This window comes from Amborella trichopoda, chromosome 6, assembly GCF_054954075.1.
Source record: "Amborella trichopoda isolate Santa Cruz 75 chromosome 6, AtrichopodaSantaCruz75HAP2 v2.0, whole genome shotgun sequence".
NCBI lineage: Eukaryota > Viridiplantae > Streptophyta > Magnoliopsida > Amborellales > Amborellaceae > Amborella > Amborella trichopoda.
Window position 1 is genome coordinate 34,968,163 of NC_142341.1, and position 21,685 is coordinate 34,989,847.

General features: G+C 37.9%; 1 protein-coding gene across 12 annotated transcripts in view; it reads right to left on the reverse strand.

Annotated features, from left to right (window-relative positions):
• Positions 1-21,685, reverse strand: part of LOC18435042 (uncharacterized) — a 49,143-nt gene extending 27,458 nt beyond the window's left edge. For 3 of the 12 annotated variants that reach the window (XM_088869896.1, XM_088869893.1, XM_088869899.1), the window contains exons 1-7: positions 21,138-21,685; positions 18,192-18,303; positions 16,472-16,587; positions 13,452-13,568; positions 3,771-3,833; positions 2,383-2,494; positions 712-827 (exon numbers count right to left, since the gene is read on the reverse strand). In XM_088869896.1, the coding sequence (XP_088726022.1) occupies positions 712-827; positions 2,383-2,494; positions 3,771-3,833; positions 13,452-13,568; positions 16,472-16,587; positions 18,192-18,303; positions 21,138-21,253 (752 nt within the window). In that variant the 5' untranslated portion in view covers positions 21,254-21,685. Of the gene's footprint in view, positions 1-711; positions 828-2,382; positions 2,495-3,770; positions 3,834-6,465; positions 6,523-13,451; positions 13,569-16,471; positions 16,588-18,191; positions 18,304-21,137 lie in introns of those variants that run through there. The other 9 variants (XM_088869898.1, XM_088869895.1, XM_088869901.1 and 6 more) reach the window with 5 other exon arrangements.

Sequence of the window (21,685 nt, forward strand, 5' to 3'; positions counted from 1 at the left end):
CTACAAGTTCTTCAAGAAGATCCAAATTATATATATATATATATATATGAGCAATGATCCAATGCAACGGTTGTATCATAGTATAATGCAACGACACTTCTAGAAAACCATATTTGTGGTATTTGTATGACCTCAAATTTTGCTCACACACTCTCTTCATCTCAATAATCAATCTCCAAAAAAAAACAAAAATTCAATTTAAACCCTAGATATGGTGAAAATGAGTCCCCCTCCAAAAGCGAATCTAGATCATTTATTTTGTGAATTTCAAGATCTTAGCCTTTATAAACACATATTCATTTTTTTCTTTTCTTTTCTAACATTGTTCATTTAATGATAATCAAACAATCCAAAAAAATTGGAAATGAAAGAATCCTTCTAAAGCCTAGATTTAAGCATCTCACCAAAATGAACGGCCTACGTTAATTGGGCTAAAAAAATACTTTTTAGGTTGTGTTTTCAATTTTTTCTTTTTTTGTGATTGTCATTAGAATGAAAAGAGTGTATATTTCAAAATTTGAATCAAACAAATGGCCATAAGATGGTTTTTTAAGGTTGTTACATCATATTACTATACAACGGTTGCATGAAATTATCGCTCTAGATATATATATATATATATATATATATATATATATATATATATATATATATACCAACAGTATTTCTTAAACATAAGTAAAAAATTTTATATACTTGACAAATGTTCACCTTGATCTTGTATATTTTGGTTTTTCTCCAGTAGGGTTTGATGACGTAGAATTCCCCATGGCAGATTCTGTCTCCAAAGTGAGCATCTTTAGAGATATTTTCCCCAAATAATCTGCCTGGAAATAAATAATTCAGAGATGAGAAATGTGAATATTGAGATTCTCATAAGGACTAACATTAATGAGTATAAAGCATCCAACTAATCACGATATACAGGATTAGGTATAGAATCATAAGCATAAATATTTAATTAGTTACTCACAAATAACTATACCAAAATACACAAATTTCTTGTTTAAAAATTAACACTTAAGTCTCGACAAACCATCAACTTAACAACCGATAACCATAATACCTTCTACTCCATCTCTATTATATCTATTTCCATGGCCTGCTTAAGATAATCAATTGTTCAAATGATCATTCAGCCAAACTAAATCTCTTTAATAAGTGCAATAAGTTTATATGGATGGGATGCGTACTGAGCCCACTCAATAGTTAAGCTCAGAGCGTGCAAGCCGGATTCTTCCAAAACAATTAAAGAGGTTGGGTGGGTTAGTAAAATTATTCATTAGTTCATGCAAACAATAAAGTCGGATATCAATCATATAAAAAGAAAATGTTGGGCCTGTCAAAGTTTACAAGCAGTTCAGTTAACTTATTTTATTCAGAGATATTTGTTTTCTCAACTGGTTCACTAAGCTGATCTCCAATTCTTTGATTCACTCCCAGCATATGCCATCCCAAACCTACACAAGAGTAGATTTTCTTTTCTTTGCTTATTTACACAGTTTGCCATGTCAAGGGTTGGTGGAGAGAGGTTTTATGGCAGGCAAGTCTGTGACATATAGAATTTCTCCCCAGTTAACAACTTGTAAAATCAGGAGGAACCACAGAAATCCATTCCAGTTTTCTGCACGACCAAATGAATAAAAACTAGTCTTTATTTGAAATGCAAAACATCAACACACTGAAACAGCTCTAACATTAAACCCCCATACATTAAAAAACATTAAAAAAATATCATCCCGAAGTTGAACAACTGAGAAAGGAAAAATAAAGAAAATGAATGGAACCAAACAAGAATGGCAACAGAACCATCTATGTGGCATTATGTGTACACATGACAAATACCTAGGATGCATGTAGCATGCACATGTAAATACGTAGGTATACGTGCATGATTATTGATGCATGCATGTCCATACGCACAAGACTCAAATAAAAGGAAGTTATTTGTAAAAGAAATATTTATCAAAAACATTATGTATGACACGATTTAGAAGCCAAATTAAAAACTTTCAAGACCATGTTATTTGAAGGGATTTACCCACTAAAATTATGTAGGGCTTCAACGATTATCTGCTAACCAGAGCAAATAAGTAGTGCCTGTCTCCCACAATGCTGACATATACACTTCTATCTTACATACCTGATTGTATGATACGATTCAGTGTGAACCCATTTCTAGATTCAAATTGTCATATTATCATTCCAAATAAGACTTCCAAGTTGGCAAATTTAATAGGGACATGAAACTGTAGAATGAGATGAAATTTCTCAAGACGAAATGAAAACGAAGAAGAAAAGGAAGGGAAACCAAAAAAACAATCACTAGGTAGCCACAACTGAAAATATAAATTATAGATTGACAAGGAGAGAAAGGAGAACCTGGTTCTCAGCATTAGTAAAGATCTTCTCTTCGAAAATTGCAGCAATTGTCGTGAGTACGGACAGTCCAATGGGATCACCTGCTGGAAAGTGCCTCTTAAGAGTTTCCAATCTGCAAATTTAAAACAGTAAAGGCAATCAACTAGAGCAGTGTGGTTTATGGATCAAGCCATTTAATATTTAAGGAAAATCCTCCAATATCCAATGAAGACCTGACATTAATACTCATTAGCCATCAATCCCGAAGACTCACTCCCGAAAAAAAAAGTGTACACATTACACCATGATAAACTGATCAAAACAACAGCGACTAATCAAAGGCCTAAAACAACACCTGCTGATAACAACCAGACGTGACCCAGGGCCTTTTGAATGCCCTGCCTTGCCTTGCAGCAGGCTCAGAGCCACCACCAAAGTTCCTCACAAGCCGGAGAACGGGACTGAACGGGGTACCTTTCTAAGCTAAGGAATTTATACTATTAACTAAATCGTATTCTAGGGTGGCCTTGGAAACCAGGGAGCTAATACAAGAATGATCCCCATTACCACAGCTCCTAAGGGAGATGGAACCCTCCTAGCTACGCTACCCACCGGCATCCCTTTGACCTAGGGGGAAAGGCACTACTCACTTGAAGGTAGGGCTACAGCCAATTCAAGATCCTTCTATAGTTGCAGATCGAGATGAATATGGACTGCACGCGCCGGTAGTAGCCTTTCTCATACAACGAATAGACGAAGCTTATTCTCCGGTCAAGGCTTGATCCAACCTCTTGATTGTCGTTCTGAGAACGATTCCGCCATTGCATATGGAACAATGTTGCGCTGGCTGATAATAGTGGCCGAAACCAATATTAATGTTTCGGTATTGCCTCTGGTATTGCTCAATCCTACTCTCAATATTTAAGGACATGTAATCTCTAACATGAGATCATGAATATGAATAAATAAATAAATTTCAAAAATTAAAAATAATAATTCTAGTAAAAACACATTTGGACCGTTAATTACCATTGTTTTAAGATGGAACACCTACTTGTATCCATCTTTAAGATGGATGCTTTACACTTTCTAGACCGCATATGTAGAAATGCAGTTCAGCCCGCATGAAACAATTTTCCTTAAGGCCATCTCAACAAGGGTAAGTTGTATTATCTTTTTGTTTCTCTAATATCCTTGGAATTCTAAAAATTCCCTGTTTACTAAAGCTATAACAAAGTAAGAAATATATTTCAATAAAAAACAGCACACAAACACAGGCAATATCAAATTGGGAATGCAGAAGACTACAAAAATAAACTATGAAAACAAGAAATATACCCACCAATATATATATATATATATATATATATAGAGAGAGAGAGAGAGAGAGAGAAAGAGAGAGAGCTCACATCTTATTCACAATCCTCTGCCTAGAATCAGCTGAAAGCTTTGTCCTCCAGTCGTTATCCGTGCTATTCAAAAACCCAAAAATAAACAAAATTATTGTATAAACTCTCAAGAACTAAACTTTTATAAGCCTATGACCCAAACAAGAGAAAGACTATTAGTATTCCAGCCAAATCTCAATGTTCGAAATTTTCAAGAAGCCAATACTGTTTTCTTCGCCAAAAAGGAAAACCCAATTCCTGAACCCAAGGGCACTAAATACTGGAAAGCCTTAACAACTTACAAACGTTGTCTTCTCTAATGCCTAAAAAACCCCAATTTCAAATCCAAGGAATCTCAAAACTACAAAATTCTTTGCGATCGTGATCCTTTCTCCTCAATGGCCCAAAAACGAAAACCCTAAGTTTGCAATCAAAGGGTTAGGAGAGAGAGAGAGAGTTGAATAATTGAGCCACTGTGGCAATTGTAATTGTGTCAACTGAGAAGTGACTGTTAAGATTGGAATAAAGTTGTTACTGTTTCAAAAAAAAGAGAGACGGGTGGTTGACTCGGGTGAATGTAAAAGAACAATATGAAAGCAGTATTAGTATAAATGCTCTCACGGGAGCATATTGTATAATTATTCCCTCAAGATCCACTCGTGAACGAATTGAGATTGCTATGAGATCATTATTGTTGTTACAAAGTTGTCATCATTGCTGGAAGCCATCAGACGTTGAATGGTAGCCATTCGAGAATTTCTTTTCTGAGTGATTTGGTAGAGACTCTAAAGTTTTAGATAAAATACAAAATGCTCCGCGTCAACCCTTTTTTTTATTTTCAAAACTGCCCCTCAGTCAACTTGAATTTTGATTTTTTTTTTTATATTTTTGCTATTTGTTAGTAGGGCAATGCCATACAGCTTAGGGCACTGTCCTATAAACGAAAAATCAAAATCCGAGTTGATCGAGAGAAATTTGGAAAAATATAAAAAAGTGGGTTGACGACCTTCTTTGTAATTTTCGGAGCATTTCGGATTTTGCCTAAACTTGTAAGGTCACTACGTCACTCTTCTATTTTTTGAATTTTAAATGTAATCAATATATTTTCTACATATAAAACATGAGCAAGTGACTAGATATCCATCAAGAAATTCATCTTAGATTTGGAGTTTGGTAAGGATGGAGAATAAAGATAAGTAACTTAAGTTCCCATGGGAAGAATTAGCATGAGAAAGGGAAGTGTGCCCACGTGTCCATCTATCAATAGCATACAATATAGGTTAATTAGATAGGTCCTATGGAACTAATGCCAACAAAATAATATAACAGTTGATTTTATGATCTCTCACAACAAACTTTTATTAAGAACTCAAAATTTATTTATTTATTTTTAAATACACTTCTAAAAATAGATCCCCATTTTTGCATGAAATACTATTGGTAGATAGTTTTCTTGATGGACCAAATATACAATGTGTCCTTATGGGTGCACTCTAGAAAATACTAGTGTTATGCGCATGCGTCGGACGTGGCATAATTTACTTAAAAAATAATTGTTAATATGAATCACTATCACCACCATTATTATCATTAACATTACCTTATTGAATAAATAAAATATTTATTTTATTTATGGATATTATTTAATAATATACAATATAATATATTTGTTTTATTTATAGATGTTATTAAATAATATAAAATAATCATGTCTAATGAAATAACACGGATGCCACAATAATAGATTCAAACAATTCATAAAATAGTAGAAAGCTAGCTTTCTTTCTTTATTTATTTTTAAATATTTATAATTTTAATTATAAATGATTTAAAATTAGTATATAGTTAAGTTTCATCTAGATGTAAATTATTGAATAAGAATAAAAAAAAAAAGCGATGAATTTCTATGGATTGAAAACAGTACTGATTTACAAATTTATTTAATAAAGCCATAAAAAAACAGAAACGAAAAAATCCTTCTAAGGCCTAGATCTAAGCATCTTATCAAAATGGATGGCCTATGTTAAATGGGTTAAAAAATACTTTCTGGATTGTGTTTTCAAATTTTTCTTTTTTGTGAATGTTTTTAATATGAAAAGAGAGTATATTTTAAAATTATGATCATACAAATGGCCCTAACATAGTTTTTGAAGATTGTTGCATTATATTACTATACGACCGTTGCAAGAAATCATTCCCCCATATATATAGCGTAGTGATCTAATGCAATGATTGCATCTCATTGTAATACAACCACACTTCTAGAAAACCATGTTTGTGGCATTTGTATGACTCAAAATTTTGCACACACACTCTTTTCATCTCAATAATCAGTCCAAAAAAAAAAGTTCAATTTGAATCCTAGATATGGTCAAAATGAGGCCCCTCCAACAACGAATTTAGACCATTCATTTTGTGAATTTCATGATCTTATTCTTTACAAACTCAAAATCATTTTTTTCTTTGTTAATATTGTTCATCTAATGATAATGAAGTCATCTAAAAAACTTGGACATGAAAAAATCCTCCTAAGGCCTAGATCTAAGCATCTTATCAAAATGGATGGTCTATGTTAATTGGGGTTTAAAATATACTTTCGAAGTTGCGTTTTCGATTTTTTCTTTTTTGTTATTGTTCATTAGAATGAAAAGTATTTTTCTTTTTTTCTTTTTTTCTTCTTTGTTATTGTTCATTAGAAAGAAACACCACAACGTACACCACGAGTCCCCGGTGGATGGGTCGTCCCTACTGCTGTTCCCTTTCCTCTTGGAGTGATATCTACGCTGTTTACCCCAGAACCCTCCCTCATCGTCGTCCCTCGGTGATTCCTCCGCCTCCTCCTCCCCCATCCAGAGCTTCCTTTGCCCAGGTCCTTTCTTCCTCCCCTCCTGCCCCTCCAGCTAAGGTCTCTTCTCCCTCTTTTGGCTCTCATGTTCCCCCTACTGTCTCCCCTTTCTTTCCATTTTGTATCACCATCCCCTCGGAGGAGTCTGATAGCCTCTCCAAAAAGTTCTCGGCTTCCCTAGTAGGTATCTTTCACCCGAAGAGAGATGATAGTAGCGGCATTGAGCGGTGGGCTAGAAGTCTTTGGCAGGGGTCTGATTTCGTCTGTAGACGTCTGTCCAATGGTGACTTCCTTTTCTCCTTCCCTTCTCTGGAGGAAGCCAACTCCGCCCTCCGCAAGTGTCCTAATCCTTCATTCAGGGGAGCCTCCTGCTCTCTGCGGTGTTGGTCTCCTAATCGTGTCCCAATTGTTAACTTCCGCTCTTTGTATGATCATTCAGGGGAGCCTCTTGCCCTCTACGATGTTGGTCTCCTAATAGACTCTTCCATTGGGTTCTATTCATTTTGCTGATTGAAGTCTTGGACACCTCTTTGATCCCGCAGTTTGTGTGGCTTGATATCAATGGTCTATTCTACCTTGTTACTCTCTCTTGGGCTTCGGCTTCGCCACCCTCCCCCCCACTTCTTCCATAATACGCCATCGGCTCCTTGCATGGCTTTATCGCCCCAGCGATGGGAGGTGGTGACTAGGAAGAACGACAAGAGATTGCGACCTAGACGTCGTCCCCCTGAGCTTCAGCAGAAGAAGTTTTGGCGTCCCCGCCCGTCCACCGCGTTACTAGACAAGGGGGGTTGCGCCTTCTCGATCCAGGTTGGTACCCCAGCGGAAGAGGAAAACAAGGGAGACTCGCCTCTCCAAACGAGTCTTGCCATTTACTCGTCCCCTGCTTTGCCGAGTTGTGTTTCGGTTCAATGTGGCGAGTGCGAGTTTGCTCGCCGACCTGGTAAAGAGGTCCTTGTTAACTTTCATCGTCCTTTGGCCCCGACCCGAGAAGTTAGTCCATCTACCTCCTGTCCTCCACTAGTTCTCGGGCCCTCCTCTTTACCAGACCCACTTCCCTCTGCCGTCTCAGTCCTTCCCCTTTCAACCGCCCCTCTCCCCTCTCAGCTGGAGGCCACGTGTCCCTCCTTTTCACCTACCCTTGTGCTCCCATCGGCTGCCTCGACTTCCACACGTCTGTCTCAGCCGCCTTCTCTCCCCCATTTATCGCACTCAGATCGGCCACTTTGGGAGGAGCACTTGAGTGCTGCATAGCTGTCCCTGTCCCAGCCGGACCCCCCTTGTCTCCCCTCCAGATGGCTCCCGTGGGAGTTTCCTCCCCCCTATCAACCCCCTGTGTTCTTGTGGTTCCCTTTCTTCCTGCTAGCGTTGTCTGACCCGGCCCATGCTCCCGATCCCCCTGGGCCCTGTGACTCCATTCTCCTTGAGCCGTCTTATCATTGTCAGCTGGCTCCCGTCTGGACTTCCTTCGAGAGGGTTCCTTCGCCACCTTTGTCCCCTTGCCTCCCTTCCCCAAAGACTGTCTCCCCTGGGTTAGTGTGCCAGTCGGCCACACCTACTTTATCACCTGGGTTCTCCTCTCCTCTCTCCCCAGCCTCTTCGTTTGTGTGTCAGCCGGGTACTCATTCTCTCCCTCTTGAGCCCTTAACTCTCCTTTTGGGTCAGTAACCCACATCCCCCTCCCCTCCTCCTCTGATCCTTGAGCCTACGCTTGTTTCCCCCTCCAGCCCCCCCTCCCCTTCCCCCTCCCCTCCTCCTCTGATCCTAGAGCCTACTCTTGTTTCCCCCTCCAGCCCCCCCTCCCCTTCCCCCTCCCCTCAGGTGCCCTGCAGTGACTCGAGCTCTTCTCTGAACCTGTCAACCTCCTTATGTGCTGGCTCTCTACACTCCCCCTGTTCTCTCTCTCTCTCTCTCTTTCTACGCTTTTAACCTCGATCACCCCTTTCCCTTTGGCCTTGAACCTTCTAACCTTATTAAGATGAATCGAGACTTTCTCCTAGTGGGCATCGCCCCAGCCCAGTCACTGGACCCATCTCCTCCTGACCTGTCCTCTATTGCTAACTTCCTAGCCCCGCATCTCTCTTTTACCCCTCATCTTGTCCATATTCATAGGGCCCACACGATTCACGTTGTTTGGCCCCCTAACTACCCCTTCTACTTTCCTCCTTCACCACCGTCCAGACTCACCAGTTTCTTACCTTAGTCCCTAACTTCTCCCTCCTTCCCAACGTGTTACCCCCCTCTCCCTCTCTTTACCCTCTGTCCCCTGGTGCTCTTGTTCAGGAGGCCACTCCAATCTTTGTCCCTCCTCAGCCACCCCTCTCTGTTTCCCCCCCTAGCCGTTCTCTCCCTCCTGAGGGGTCCTCAAGGAACTCACAGTTTTCCCCTCTGATATCTGTCAATACTGGCCTGAATCTTCCTCCCTCCTCGCCCCTTCCTTTTGATCTCTACCCTTCGATCGACCCCCCTTCCCTCTCTCCAGGTGTTCATGTTTCGCAATCGCCCGCCTCCTTGGATCAGCAGGCACACTCAGTGGCAGATGATGATGTTGAAGACAGGAGTACCTCAGAGGAAGACAGGATGAGAACCATGTACAGGATTATGGGTTTTGAATACAAGGGTCCTGAAGGCTCTGTTCACAAATTCCTTTCGACAGATGCACAGAGCAGGATGCAGGTGAGAATAAGAGGGCAAAGAGAGCTTTGCAACCTCTTCTCTTCTCTCCCTTTTCCAGGAAAAGCTATTGAACTCTCCCCCTTCAACTCCACCCCAGGCTGCCCGAGGAGGTCTCCCAAATTGGTCTCCTCCCTTGCTCTCATCCCCTATAAATGAAGATTCTAATTTGGAACATCAGAGGGGTCCTCAAAGAAAGATGCGGCCAAAGCCCTCTCCCTCAAACATTCCCCTACTATCTTAGCACTAATTGAAACCAAACTTCTTGAACCTGACCTCCAGCTTATCCGTAAGATTGGGGTAGGAGACCCTGCCAGTGAGTCTCATTACTGGCGAACGGGCTTCAGGAGGGATCTGCGTGGTCTGGGACCCTTATGATCTCTCACTCACCTCCCACTTCTTGGAGGAATTCTCTGTCACCCTTCTTCTATCCAACATCTCTGATGGTGTCTAGTGGAAGTTTTCTGCTCTTTATGGTCCTAACTCCAATACCATCAGACAAAGACTCTGGCAAGAATTAGACCATATTGCTTCCCTTCCTCACCAAGTTTGGCGTGTGGGGGGAGACTTCAATGTGGTTCGTTGGTCTCACGAGAGGAATTCCTCTTCCACCATCTCCCCGGAAATGAGGGACTTCTCAGATTTCATTAGCCGGAACGAGCTAATTTACATCCCCCACAAAGGATGCCAATTTACTTGGTCCAACCAAAGCATCAATCCCACCCTCTCAAAACTTGATAGATTTCTCGTTTCGGTCAATTGGGAGGAATAATTCCCAACTTCGTCGTCTTTGGCCCTTCCCAAGCCCACCTCCGACCATTCCCCTATACTATTGGACACAAATGATATTATCAAGGGTCCCCGTCCTTTCAAATTTGAAATGCAATGGCTTCAAGAAAAGGATCTACCTGCCCTTATACGAACCTGGTGGAACTCCTTTAATTCTCAAGTCTCGGGGAGAGCGGGCTTCATCCTCCAAAAGAAAATTCAGCTTCTTAAATTTGCTCTCAAAGCTTGGAGCTCTAAGCTTCCTGTTAATTTTTCGCACTTGAAGGCTTCCCTTTTGGAAACCATTAAGAATCTAGACTCTATTGAAGAATCGAGATCTTTAAATAACTCTGGACAGGTGCTTAAGTCCAAGTCCAAGTTGGAGTATCTCGCTATTGTTAAAAAAGAAGAAATCTACAGAGATCCAAGGTCTGGTTGAAAGCTAGGGACAATAACATTGGCTTTTTCCATCGAATTGCAAATTGTCGTTGTAGAGACAATGCCATCTCGATACTGAAAGTCAACAATTCCTATTTGACTCGGCCTTGTGAAATTCAACGAGCCATCCTCGATTTCTTCAAGAATTTGTACTCTACTCCCCCTGAACCTAGACCTAGATTCTCGACCCTTGACTTCCTGACTCTCAATGTAATCCAAGTTGCCTGGTTAGAGCGGCCCTTCTCAGAACAGGAGATCTGTAAAGCTATCACTGAGTTAGGGAGTGACAAGGCCCCGGGGCCAGATGGCTTTCCGGTTGCCCCCTTTAAGGAGTTATGGGATACGCTTCGTCTTGACTTTGTAAAGTTCTTTGATGAATTCTTTGAAAGGGGTATCCTAAACAAAGCCATGAATGCTACTCCTTGCCCTTGTCCCTAAGAAAGAAGGAGCAGAGGAAATTAAAGATTTCAAGCCTATCAGCCTTCTCAATTCTTCTTATAAGATCCTGGCTAAAGTCCTTGCTTCCAGGCTGAAAAATGTCTTGCCTTCCATCGTTTCTCTTTCTCAATGTTCCTTCATCAAAGGCAGACAAGTCTTAGATGGGGCCTTAGTGGCCCATGAGTGTGTCCACTCGAGACACCTTTCCAAGAGACCAAGACTCATCTTCAAAATTGACTAGGAAAAGGCTTATGGCCATGTTGACTGGTCAGACCTGAATGAGTCCATGACTAGGATGGGTTTCGGAGAGAGATGGAGAAAGTGGATGAGTGGTTGCTTCTATATCCCCTATTTCTTTATCTTCATCAATGGAACCCCAGTTGGCTTTTTTCCCTCTTTGAGGGGGGTTAAGACAAGGAGACCCCATCTCGCCCTTTCTTTTTGTTATTGCAGCAGAAGTCTTCAGTCGATCCATCTCTCGGCTCTACCAAGCTGGCCTCCTTTCAGGCTTTAAAACCAGCAGGAACGGGCCCACAGTTTCCCACCTTTAGTACGCAGACGATACCCTCATATTCCTAGATGCCACTCGAAAGGAAGTTAACACCCTCAAAAGGTTCCTCCGTTGCTTCCAAACAGCGACTGAGTTTAAGATAAACATGAATGAATCCAGTATGTTGGGGGTCGCCTTGTCTGCTGAAGAAAATCGATCTCTCATTCCAGCTTGGGAATGTAAAGTCTAGGTCCTCCCTACCACTTACCTCTGGCTCCCACTGGGGGTTGGTAAGCCTAAAAAGCAGCATTGGTCCCCAGTTCTTAACAAGGTTGATCACCGCTTGGCAAGACGGAAAGGAAGATTCCTGTTGTTGTCGGGAAGAAACAACTTGATCAAAGCTACCTTAGCTAACTCCCCGATTTACTTAATGACGCTTTTCCATATGCCGGCGCAGGTGGCCCATCGACTCAACCAACTCATGAGAAACTTCCTTTGGCCAGGAAGATAAGAAGTTTCATCTTGTAGCCTGGGATAAGTTCTGCCAACCTAAAGACAAGGGTGGCTTGGGGATTAAGGTCATTCGCAAACACGCCGCCCTTCTGGGAAAATTGCACTGTGGGCCTAGGTGGTTATGCATAAGTACAATATCCCTATACAATCTTGGCTACCAGGATCACTGAAAAAGGCATAATGGGTTAGGTATCTAGAAGTCTCTTTTAACAGTGCTAGCCACTTTCAAGAGCCACACTAGGTTCCTTCTGAGAGAAGGCTCCAAGGTTAAATTCTGGCAGGACCTTTAGTTAGGCCCTTCCCCGATTTGTGTCGTCTTCCCGTCCCTTTACTCTCTTGCGCATGACCAGGACTCTTCTATAGCCCAGGAGCTTTGTAGCGTGGGAGGACATAGAGTCTGGAATCCCACTTTTAGAAAGAATCTAACTGAATCGGAAACATTTGATTTTCAGCGCCTCTCGCAGACCCTCCACTCTCTCTTTCTCCCCTCCCATGGAAGAGATGAACTTGTCTGGACTCTGAACCCCTTGGGTAAGTTCTCAGTTGCCTCTTTCTATAAAAGCCTCACACTCTCTCCTTCCACCCTTGTGCCCTTCTCTAAAATTTGGTCTTCGATTGCTCCACCAAAAGTGCAGACCTTCCAGTGGCTAGCTTTCTCACATAGGGTCCTTACAGTGGATAATCTACAGAAAAGAAGGATCCCTATCCTGAATAGATGTGCCCTGTGTGAATGTGAGGAGGAAAGCAACCATCACCTTTTCCTTCTTTGTGATTTCTCTTATGACCTATGGGGAAGGGTACTGCAACTTTTTGGGATACGTGGGGTTACCCCCCCCTCAATTAAAGCCCTCCTTACCTGCAATTTTGATTCTTGTTGGCCTAAGGCAGGTCGTATCCTGTGGAAGGCGACTGTTATGGCTACAATATGGGTTGTGGCTGGAAAGAAATTCCAGAATTTTCTGTGGCTCCAAACTTCAAACTTAGGCTCTCTTGTCCAAGGTAACCACCCTGGTTACGTTCTGGGCTTCAAATCATAAATTCTTGAGAGGAATTCCTCAGACCTTCTTCTTCACTCATTGGGGTGATATCCTTTATCATCAACCACAAAGGGTTAGTAGGTCAAGCTTCTAACTTCCACTTTCTCAAGGAACCATCAAGCTAAACTTTGATGGTTGCTCCTTGGGGAACCCTGGTCCAGCAGGGGCAGGAGGCGTTTATCGAGATCATGAGGGCAATATACTCCTCTCTATCTCTCAATTCCTGGGCTTTAAGGACTTTCTATCCATGCTAAAGCACTAGCCGTCCTTCTAGCTTTGAAAAAATTCAACCCATCCTGGGGTTTAACTCTGATAGTGGAAGGCGACTCCAAAAATGTTATCTCTTGGGCTAGCAGAACGTGCGATCCACCTAGGTATTTGTCCCCAGGCAATATCAAATTGGGAATGCATAAGACTACAAAAATAAACAATGAAAACAAGAAATTCACCTACTAATATATATATCTATATATATATAAAGAGAGAGAGAGAGGGCTCACATCTTATTCACAATCCTCTGCCTAAGATCAGCTGAAAGCTCCGTCCTCCAATCGTTAGCATCCCTTAGAACGACATCACCCTCGCCTTGAGGGGGCATCCAACCACCTTTATCCATCCTACTCAAAAACCCAAAAATAAACAAAAATATTGTATAAAATCTGGAGAACTAAACTTTTATAACCCTGTCACCCAAACAAGAGAAAGACTATCACTATTCCAGCCAACTCTCAGAGCTCGAAAATTTCAAGAAGCCAATAATGTTTTCTTCCCCAAAAAGGAAAACCAATTCCTGATCCCAAGGGCTCTAAATACTGGAAAACCTTAACAACCTACAAACGTTGTCTTCTCTATTGCCTAAAAAAACCGAATTTCAAATCCAAAGACTCTCAAAACTACAAAATTCAACCGCTCATGATCCTTTCTCCTCGATGGCCCAAAAACGAAAACCCTAAGTTTGCAATCAGAGTGTTAAGAGAGAGAGAGAGAGAGAGAGATTTTGAATAATTGAGCCACCGTAACAATTGTAATTGTGAGAATTAAGAAGTGACTGTTAAGATTGGAATAAAGTTGTTACTGTTACAAAAAAAAAGAGAGATGGGTGGATGACTCGGGCGCATATAAAAGAACAGTAAGAAGAAGTATCAGTATAAATGCTCTCACAGAAGCATATTGTATACTTATTCCCTTAGAATCCACTCGAGGATGAATTGCCATTGCTATGAGATCATTATTGTTGTTACAAAGAGGTCATCATTGTTGGTAGCCATGAGACGTTGCATGGTAGCCATTCAAGAATTCTTTTCTGAGTGATTCATTGGAGACACTAAAGTTTCAGATAAAATACAAATGCTCACGTCAACGCTCTTTTTTCTTTCAAAACTGCCCCTCAATCAACTTGAATTTTGATTTTTTTTTATATATTTTTGCTTTCCGTCAGTAGGGCAGTGCCATAAAGCTTGGGGCACTGTCCTACAAACGAAAAATCAAAATCCAAGTTGATCGTGGGCAATTTTGGAAAAATATAAAAAAAGTGGGTTGACGATCTTCTTTGTAATTTTTGGAGCTTTTTGTATTTTACCTAAAATTTTTTGGTTAGTATGTCACTCTTTTTTTAAAAAAATTTTAAATGTAATCAATATATTTTCTATATATAAAACATGAGCAAGTGACTAGAAGTCCATCAAAAAATTCATCTTAGATTTGGAGTTTGGTAAGGATGGAGAATAAAGATTAGTAACTCAAGTTCCCATGGGAAGAATTAGCATGAGAAAGCGAAGTGTGCCCACCTGTCCATCTATCAATAGCATACAATATAGGTTAATTAGATAGGTCCAATGGAACTATAATACCAACAAAATAATATAGAAGTTGATTTTATGATCTCTCACAACAAACTTTTATTAAGAACTCAAAATTTATTTATTTTCTTTAAATACACATCTAGAAATAGATCCCCATATTTACATGAAATACTATTGGTAGATAGTTCTCTTGATGGAACAAATCTACAATGTGTCCTTATGGGTGCACTTTAAAAAATACTAGTGTTATGCACAAGCGTTGGACGTGGTATAATTTAATTAAAATATAATTGTTAATATTAATCACCATCACCACCATTATTATCATTAGCATTATCTTATTGAATAAATAAAATATTTATTTTATTTATAGATATTATTTAATAATATATAATATGATATATTTATTTTATTTATAGTTATTATTAAATATATAAAATAATCATGTATAATGAAATAACACCGACACCACAATAATAGATTCAACCGAAAGATAAAATACTAGAAAGAAAGCTTTCTTTCTTTATTTATTTTTAAATCATTTATAATTAATCAAGCTTTCTTTCTTTACTTACTTTTAAATATTTATAATTTTAATTATAAATGATTTAAAACTAGTATATATAAGTCTCAATAAGATATAAATCATTGAATAAAAATTTTAAAAAAAGACACAAATTTCTAAGGATTGAAAATAGTACTGATTTAAAAATTTATTATTATAAAGCCACCAAAAAAAATTGGAAACGAAAAAATCCTTTTATGGCCTATATCTAAGCATCTTATCATAATGCACGACCTATGTTAAAAGGGTTAAAAAAATACTTTCTAGATTGTGTTTTCAATTTTTTCTTTATTGTGATTATTCATTAGAATGAAAACAAAGTATCTTTTAAAATTATGATCAAACAAATGCCCCTATCATAGTTTTTGAAGATTGTTGCATTATATTACTATACAACTGTCGCTTGAAATCACTACCCATATATATACATACATACATACATATATACAAACATACGTACATATATATATATATATAAACATATATAAATACATAGACATATATACATATAAACATATATAAATACATACACATATATACATATATATAAACATATATAAATACATACACATATATACATATACATATATATATATATATATATATATATATGGAAAATCTTCTTGCTAGCCTAAGGGCTAACAGGAAGATATGAGCTCAACGGCTCAGAATAAATCTGGGCCGATCTGTTGGTCATGACCTCATTTCGTGTTTGAATTTTAATGTTTTTTTTATAAATCCAAATCACTTGAAATTTTAGGCGTGTGTTCTTCTCAGCAGGCAGCACTTAATAAAAATATAAAAAAATAATCCTCAAAAAATAAATTGACCAAAATACCCCTGAAACTTTACAGGGGTATTTTGGTCAATTTTTTCAAGTAAAAATTTTTTTGAAGATACACCTATTTTTGATGAACACACACCAAAAATTTCAATTGATTTGAATTTGTAGAGAAAAAAATGAAAATTTAAACACTATCGAGTATTTGTGATCGTCAGATCGGCACAGATTCAATCTGGGCCTTTGGGCTCATATCTTCCTGTTAGCCCTTGGTCTAAGGGTAGCATCATCCTATATATATATATATATATATATAAGAACAGTATTTCTTGCACATAAGTAAAAAAATTTCTGTACTTGACAAATGTTCACCTTAATCTTGCATATGTTGGTTTTTCTCCAGTAGGGTTTGATGCCGTAGAATTCCCCATGGAAGATTCTGTCTCCAAAGTGAGCATCTTTAGAGATATTTTCCCCAAATAATCTGCCTGGAAATCAATAATTTAGAGATGAGAAATGTGAATATTGAAATTCTCATAAGGGACTAACATTTATGAGTATAAAGCATCCAACTAATCACGATATACAGGATTAGGTATAGAATCATAAGCATAAATATTTAATAAGTTACTCACGAATAACTATACCAAAACACACAAATTTCTTGTTTCAAAATTAACACTCAAGTCTCGACAAACCATCAACTTAACAACCAATAACCATGATACCTTCTACTCTCTCTCTACTCTTTTAATTTCCACGGCCTGCTTATTAAGATAATCAATTGTTCCAATAATCATTCAGTCTAACTAATTCTCCTTAATAAGTGCTAAAAGTTTATATGGATGGGAAGCGTATTGAGCCCACTCAATAGTTAAGCTCTAAGCGTGTAAGCCGGATTCTTCCAAAACAACTAAGCCGGATTCCACTAAAAAGGTTGGGTCGGTTAGTAATATTATACATTAGTTCATGCAAACAATAAAATCGGATATCAATCATATAAAAAGAAAATGTCGGGCCTGTCAAAGTTCACAAGCAGTTCAGTTAAATTATTTTATTCAGTGATATTTCTTTTCTCAACCTGTTCACAAAGCTGGTCACTAATTCTTTGATTCACTCCCAGCATATGCCATCCCAAACCTACACAAGGGTAGATTTTCTTTTCTTTGCTTATTTACACAGTTTGCCATGTCAAGGGTTGGTGGGGAGAGGTTTTAAGGCTAGCAAGTATATGACGTATAGAATTTCTCCCCAGTTAACAACTTGCAAAATCAAGAGGAACCACAAAAAGCCATTCCAGTTTCCTAAACTACCAAATGAACAAAAACTAGTCTTTATTTGAACTGCAAAACATCAACACACTGAAACAGCTCTAACATTAAACCCATACATTAAAAAACATTAAAAAAAATATCATCCCGAAGTTGAACAACTGAGAAAGGAAAAATAAAGAAAATGAATGGAACCAAAAAAGAATGGCAACAGAACCATCTATCTGTGTGGCATTATGTGTACACATGACAAATACCCAGGATGCATGTAGCATGCACATGTAAATACGTAGGTATACGTGCATGATTATTGATGCATGCCTGTCCATATGCACAATACTCAAATAAAAGGATGTTATTTGTAATAGAAATATCTAAATATACAAAATAATTATCAAAAACATTATGTATGACGCAGTTTAGAAGCCAAATTTAAAAACCTTCAAGACACAATGTCATTTGCAGGGATTTACCCACTAAAATTTTGTAGGGCTTCAATGATTATCTGCTAACCAGAGCAAATAAGTAGTGTTTGTCTCACACGATACTGACATATACACTTCTATCTTACATACCCAATTGAATGATACAATTCAGTGTGAACCCAATTCTAGATTCACATTGCCATATTCTCATATTTCATTCCAAATAAGACTTCCAAGTTGGCAAATTTAATAGGGATATAAAACTGTAGAATGAGATGAAATTTCTCGATACGAAGTGAAAAAGATGAAGAAAAGGAAGGGAAACCAAGAAAACAATCACTAGGTATCCACAACTAAAAATATAAATTACAGATTGACAAGGAGAGAAAGGAGAACCTGGTTCTCAGCATTAGTAAAGATCTTCTCTTCAAATCTTGCAGCAATTTTCGTGAGTACAGACAGTCCATCAGGGTCACCTGCTGGCAAGTGTCTCTTAAGAGTTTCCATTCTGCAAATGAAAAACAGTAAAGGCCATCAACTAGAGCAGTAGAGCTTGTGGTTTTATGGATCAAGCCATTTAATATTTAAGGAAAATCCTCCAATATCCGATGAAGACCTGAGATTAATACTAATTAGCCATCAATCCCGAAGACTCACTCCCTAAAAGAAACGTTTATACGTTACACTATCATTAACCGATCAAAACAACACCTGCTGATCCAAGGCCAAAACAATACCTACTGATAACAACCAAACCTAACCCAGGGTCTTTTGAATGCCCTTCCTTGGCTTGCGGCAGGCTCAGAGCCACCACCAAAGTTCCTCACAAGTAGGAGAACGGGACTAAACGGGGTACCTTTCTAAGCTAAGGAATATATACTCTTAACTATATCGTCTTCTAGGGCGGTCTTGTAAACAAGGGAGCTAATACAGGAATGACCCCCATTACCACAGTTCCTAAGGGAGATGGAACCCTCCTAGCTACGCTCCCCACCGGCATCCATTTGTTCGATCGAAGATTCATACGCATATCAAGACCCAGTCGAAATGGCACTACCCACTTGAAGGTGGGGGTACAGCCAATTCAAGATCCTTCTATTGCTGCATATCGAGATGAATATGGACTGCACGCGCCGGTAGTAGCCTTTCTCATACAATGAATAGACAAGTTTATTCTCCAGTCGAGGCTTGATCCAAGCTCTTGATTGTCGTTCTAAGAACAGTTCCACCATTGCATATGGAACAATGTTGCACTGGCCGATAGTAGCGGCCAAAACCAATATTAATGTTGTAGTATTGCCTCTGGTATTGCTCAATCCTACTCTCAATTCCTAGGCCAAGTGTATGTCACCAACGCAAAAAGAAATTTCAAATGTAAATAATTGAATATAGCCAATCAACATATAGGCAAATAGCCATTACAAAGATCCAATGTTCAAACTTTTGGGGGAAAGCATAACAATAAAGAGATGTTCACGATCATTTATAAATACTCTATATTCCCAAATGATTAAGATAAGGACCCGGTTTATATGCGACCAAGCCCTCATACATAGAAATGCGGGGCTCTTAATAAATCTATTTTTGAGATGGATTTTGAAACTTAATTTTTAAGAACATGTAATCTCTAACATGGAGATCATGAATATGAATAAATAAATAAATTTCAAAAATTAAAAATAATAATTCTAGTAAGAAAACATTTGGACCATTAGTTACCACTGTTTTTAGATGGAACACGTACTTGCATCCATCTCTAAAATGGATGCTTTACACTTTTTGGACCGCATATGTAGAAATGCAGTTCAGCCCGAATAAAACAATTTTCGTTAAGTCCATCTCAACAAGGGTAAGTTGTATTATCCTTTTGTTTCTCTAATATCCTTGGAATTCTAAAAATTCCCAGTTTTACTGAACCCATACCAAAGTAAGAAATATATTTCAATAAAAAACAGCACACAAACACAAGCAATATCAAATTGAGAATGCAGAAGACTACTAAAATAAACAATGAAAACAAGAAATATACCGACCAATATATATATATATATATATATATATATATATATATATATATATATATATATATATATATATATATATATATATATATATATATATATATATATATTTGGGATAATCTAAACTTCATAACCCCTCAAATTACAAAGGTTAAAGATAAAGAGAGTTGTGAAGGATAGATTTACTAATTTTATAGTCTATTTTTTAAAAAAAATTATTTTTGCCATGTCTTCATCATTAAGTAAGGGCAATTTTGTAAATATTACTATAAGACATGGTACTTTTGTCATCTTTATAAAAGGTAAAGTTGAAATTTTTAATAAAAGACAAGGGCACTCTACAAATAAAATTCTAGAACTTCTAAAATGCCATTGTACTTTTGTAAAAAATTCAAATTTTCCCTTGCTTAATGATTAAATTACCTATTAAAATAAATTTTTAAACAAAAAGTAATCATCTTTTTGATAATTACACCCATCACAACCCCTTCTAACATTAGCCTCTGTATTTGTGGGGTTGTTATTTCTAGATAAACCCTATATATATATATATATATATATCAGTAATGATACTATGAGACCCTCCCAAAACCATGTTAGTAGGAACTTAACGGATTACCATTAAATTTTGACACGGATCTCTATAAAAGTTATCAATAAACTCATTCACCTAAGTCCCACACCCATGTCATAACTTTTTCAGAGATCTATGTCAAAATTTAATGGTGATCCTTTGGGGTCCTACACATATGACTGTGAGAAGCTCTCATAGTGTCATTACTCTATATATATATATATATATATATATATATATATATATATATATATATATATATATATATATATATATATATATCTATGGAAAATGCTGCGATACGTCGATTCACGTACCTACAGTAAACGTTGAACGGCCCAGATTGAATCTAGGTCGATCTAACGACCTTGGATGTCTGGTAGTGTTTGAATTTCAATTTTTTTCTACAAATCCAAATCACTTGAAATTTTATCCGTGTTCTTCAAAAATAGGTGAATCTACAAAAAATATCAAAAAAACTATTTTACATGAAATAAATTGACCAAAATAGCCTTGAAAAGTTTCAAGAGTATATTGATCAATTTTTTTGGGAATTTTTTTTTTTATTTTGATTCAATCTGGGCCGTTGGACTTTTACTTTAGCAGTACGCACATGGGCGTCCAGGAACGTTTTCCATATATATATATATATATATATATATATATATATATATATATATATATATATATATATATATATATATATATATATATATATAGAGAGAGAGAGAGAGAGAGAGAGCTCACATCTTATTCACAATCCTCTGCCTAGAATCAGTTGAAAGCTCTGTCCTCCAATCGTTAGCATCTGTTAGAACTAGACCACCCTCGCCTTGAGCAGGTATCCAACCACCGTTATCCATGCTATTCAAAAACTCAAAAATAAACAAAAATATTGTATAAAATCTCAAGAACTAATCTTTTATTCCCCTATGACCCAAACAAGAGAAGGATCAACGGTATTCTAGTCAACTCTCATAACTCGAAAATTTCAAGAAGCCAATAATGTTTTCTTCCCCAAAAAGGAAAACCCAATTCCTGAACCCAAGGGCTCTAAATACTGGAAGGCCTTAACAACCTGCAAACGTTGTCTTCTCTATTCCATAAAAACCCCAATTTCAAATCCAAAAAATCTCAAAACTACAAAATTCAACAGCTCATGATCCTTTCTCCTCAATGGCCCCAAAACAAAAACACTAAGTTTGCAATCAGACGGGGTTTAGAAGGGGTTTAGAAGATTAAGAGAGAGAGAGAGAGAGAGAGAGAGAGAGTTCAATAATTGAGAACTGAGAAGT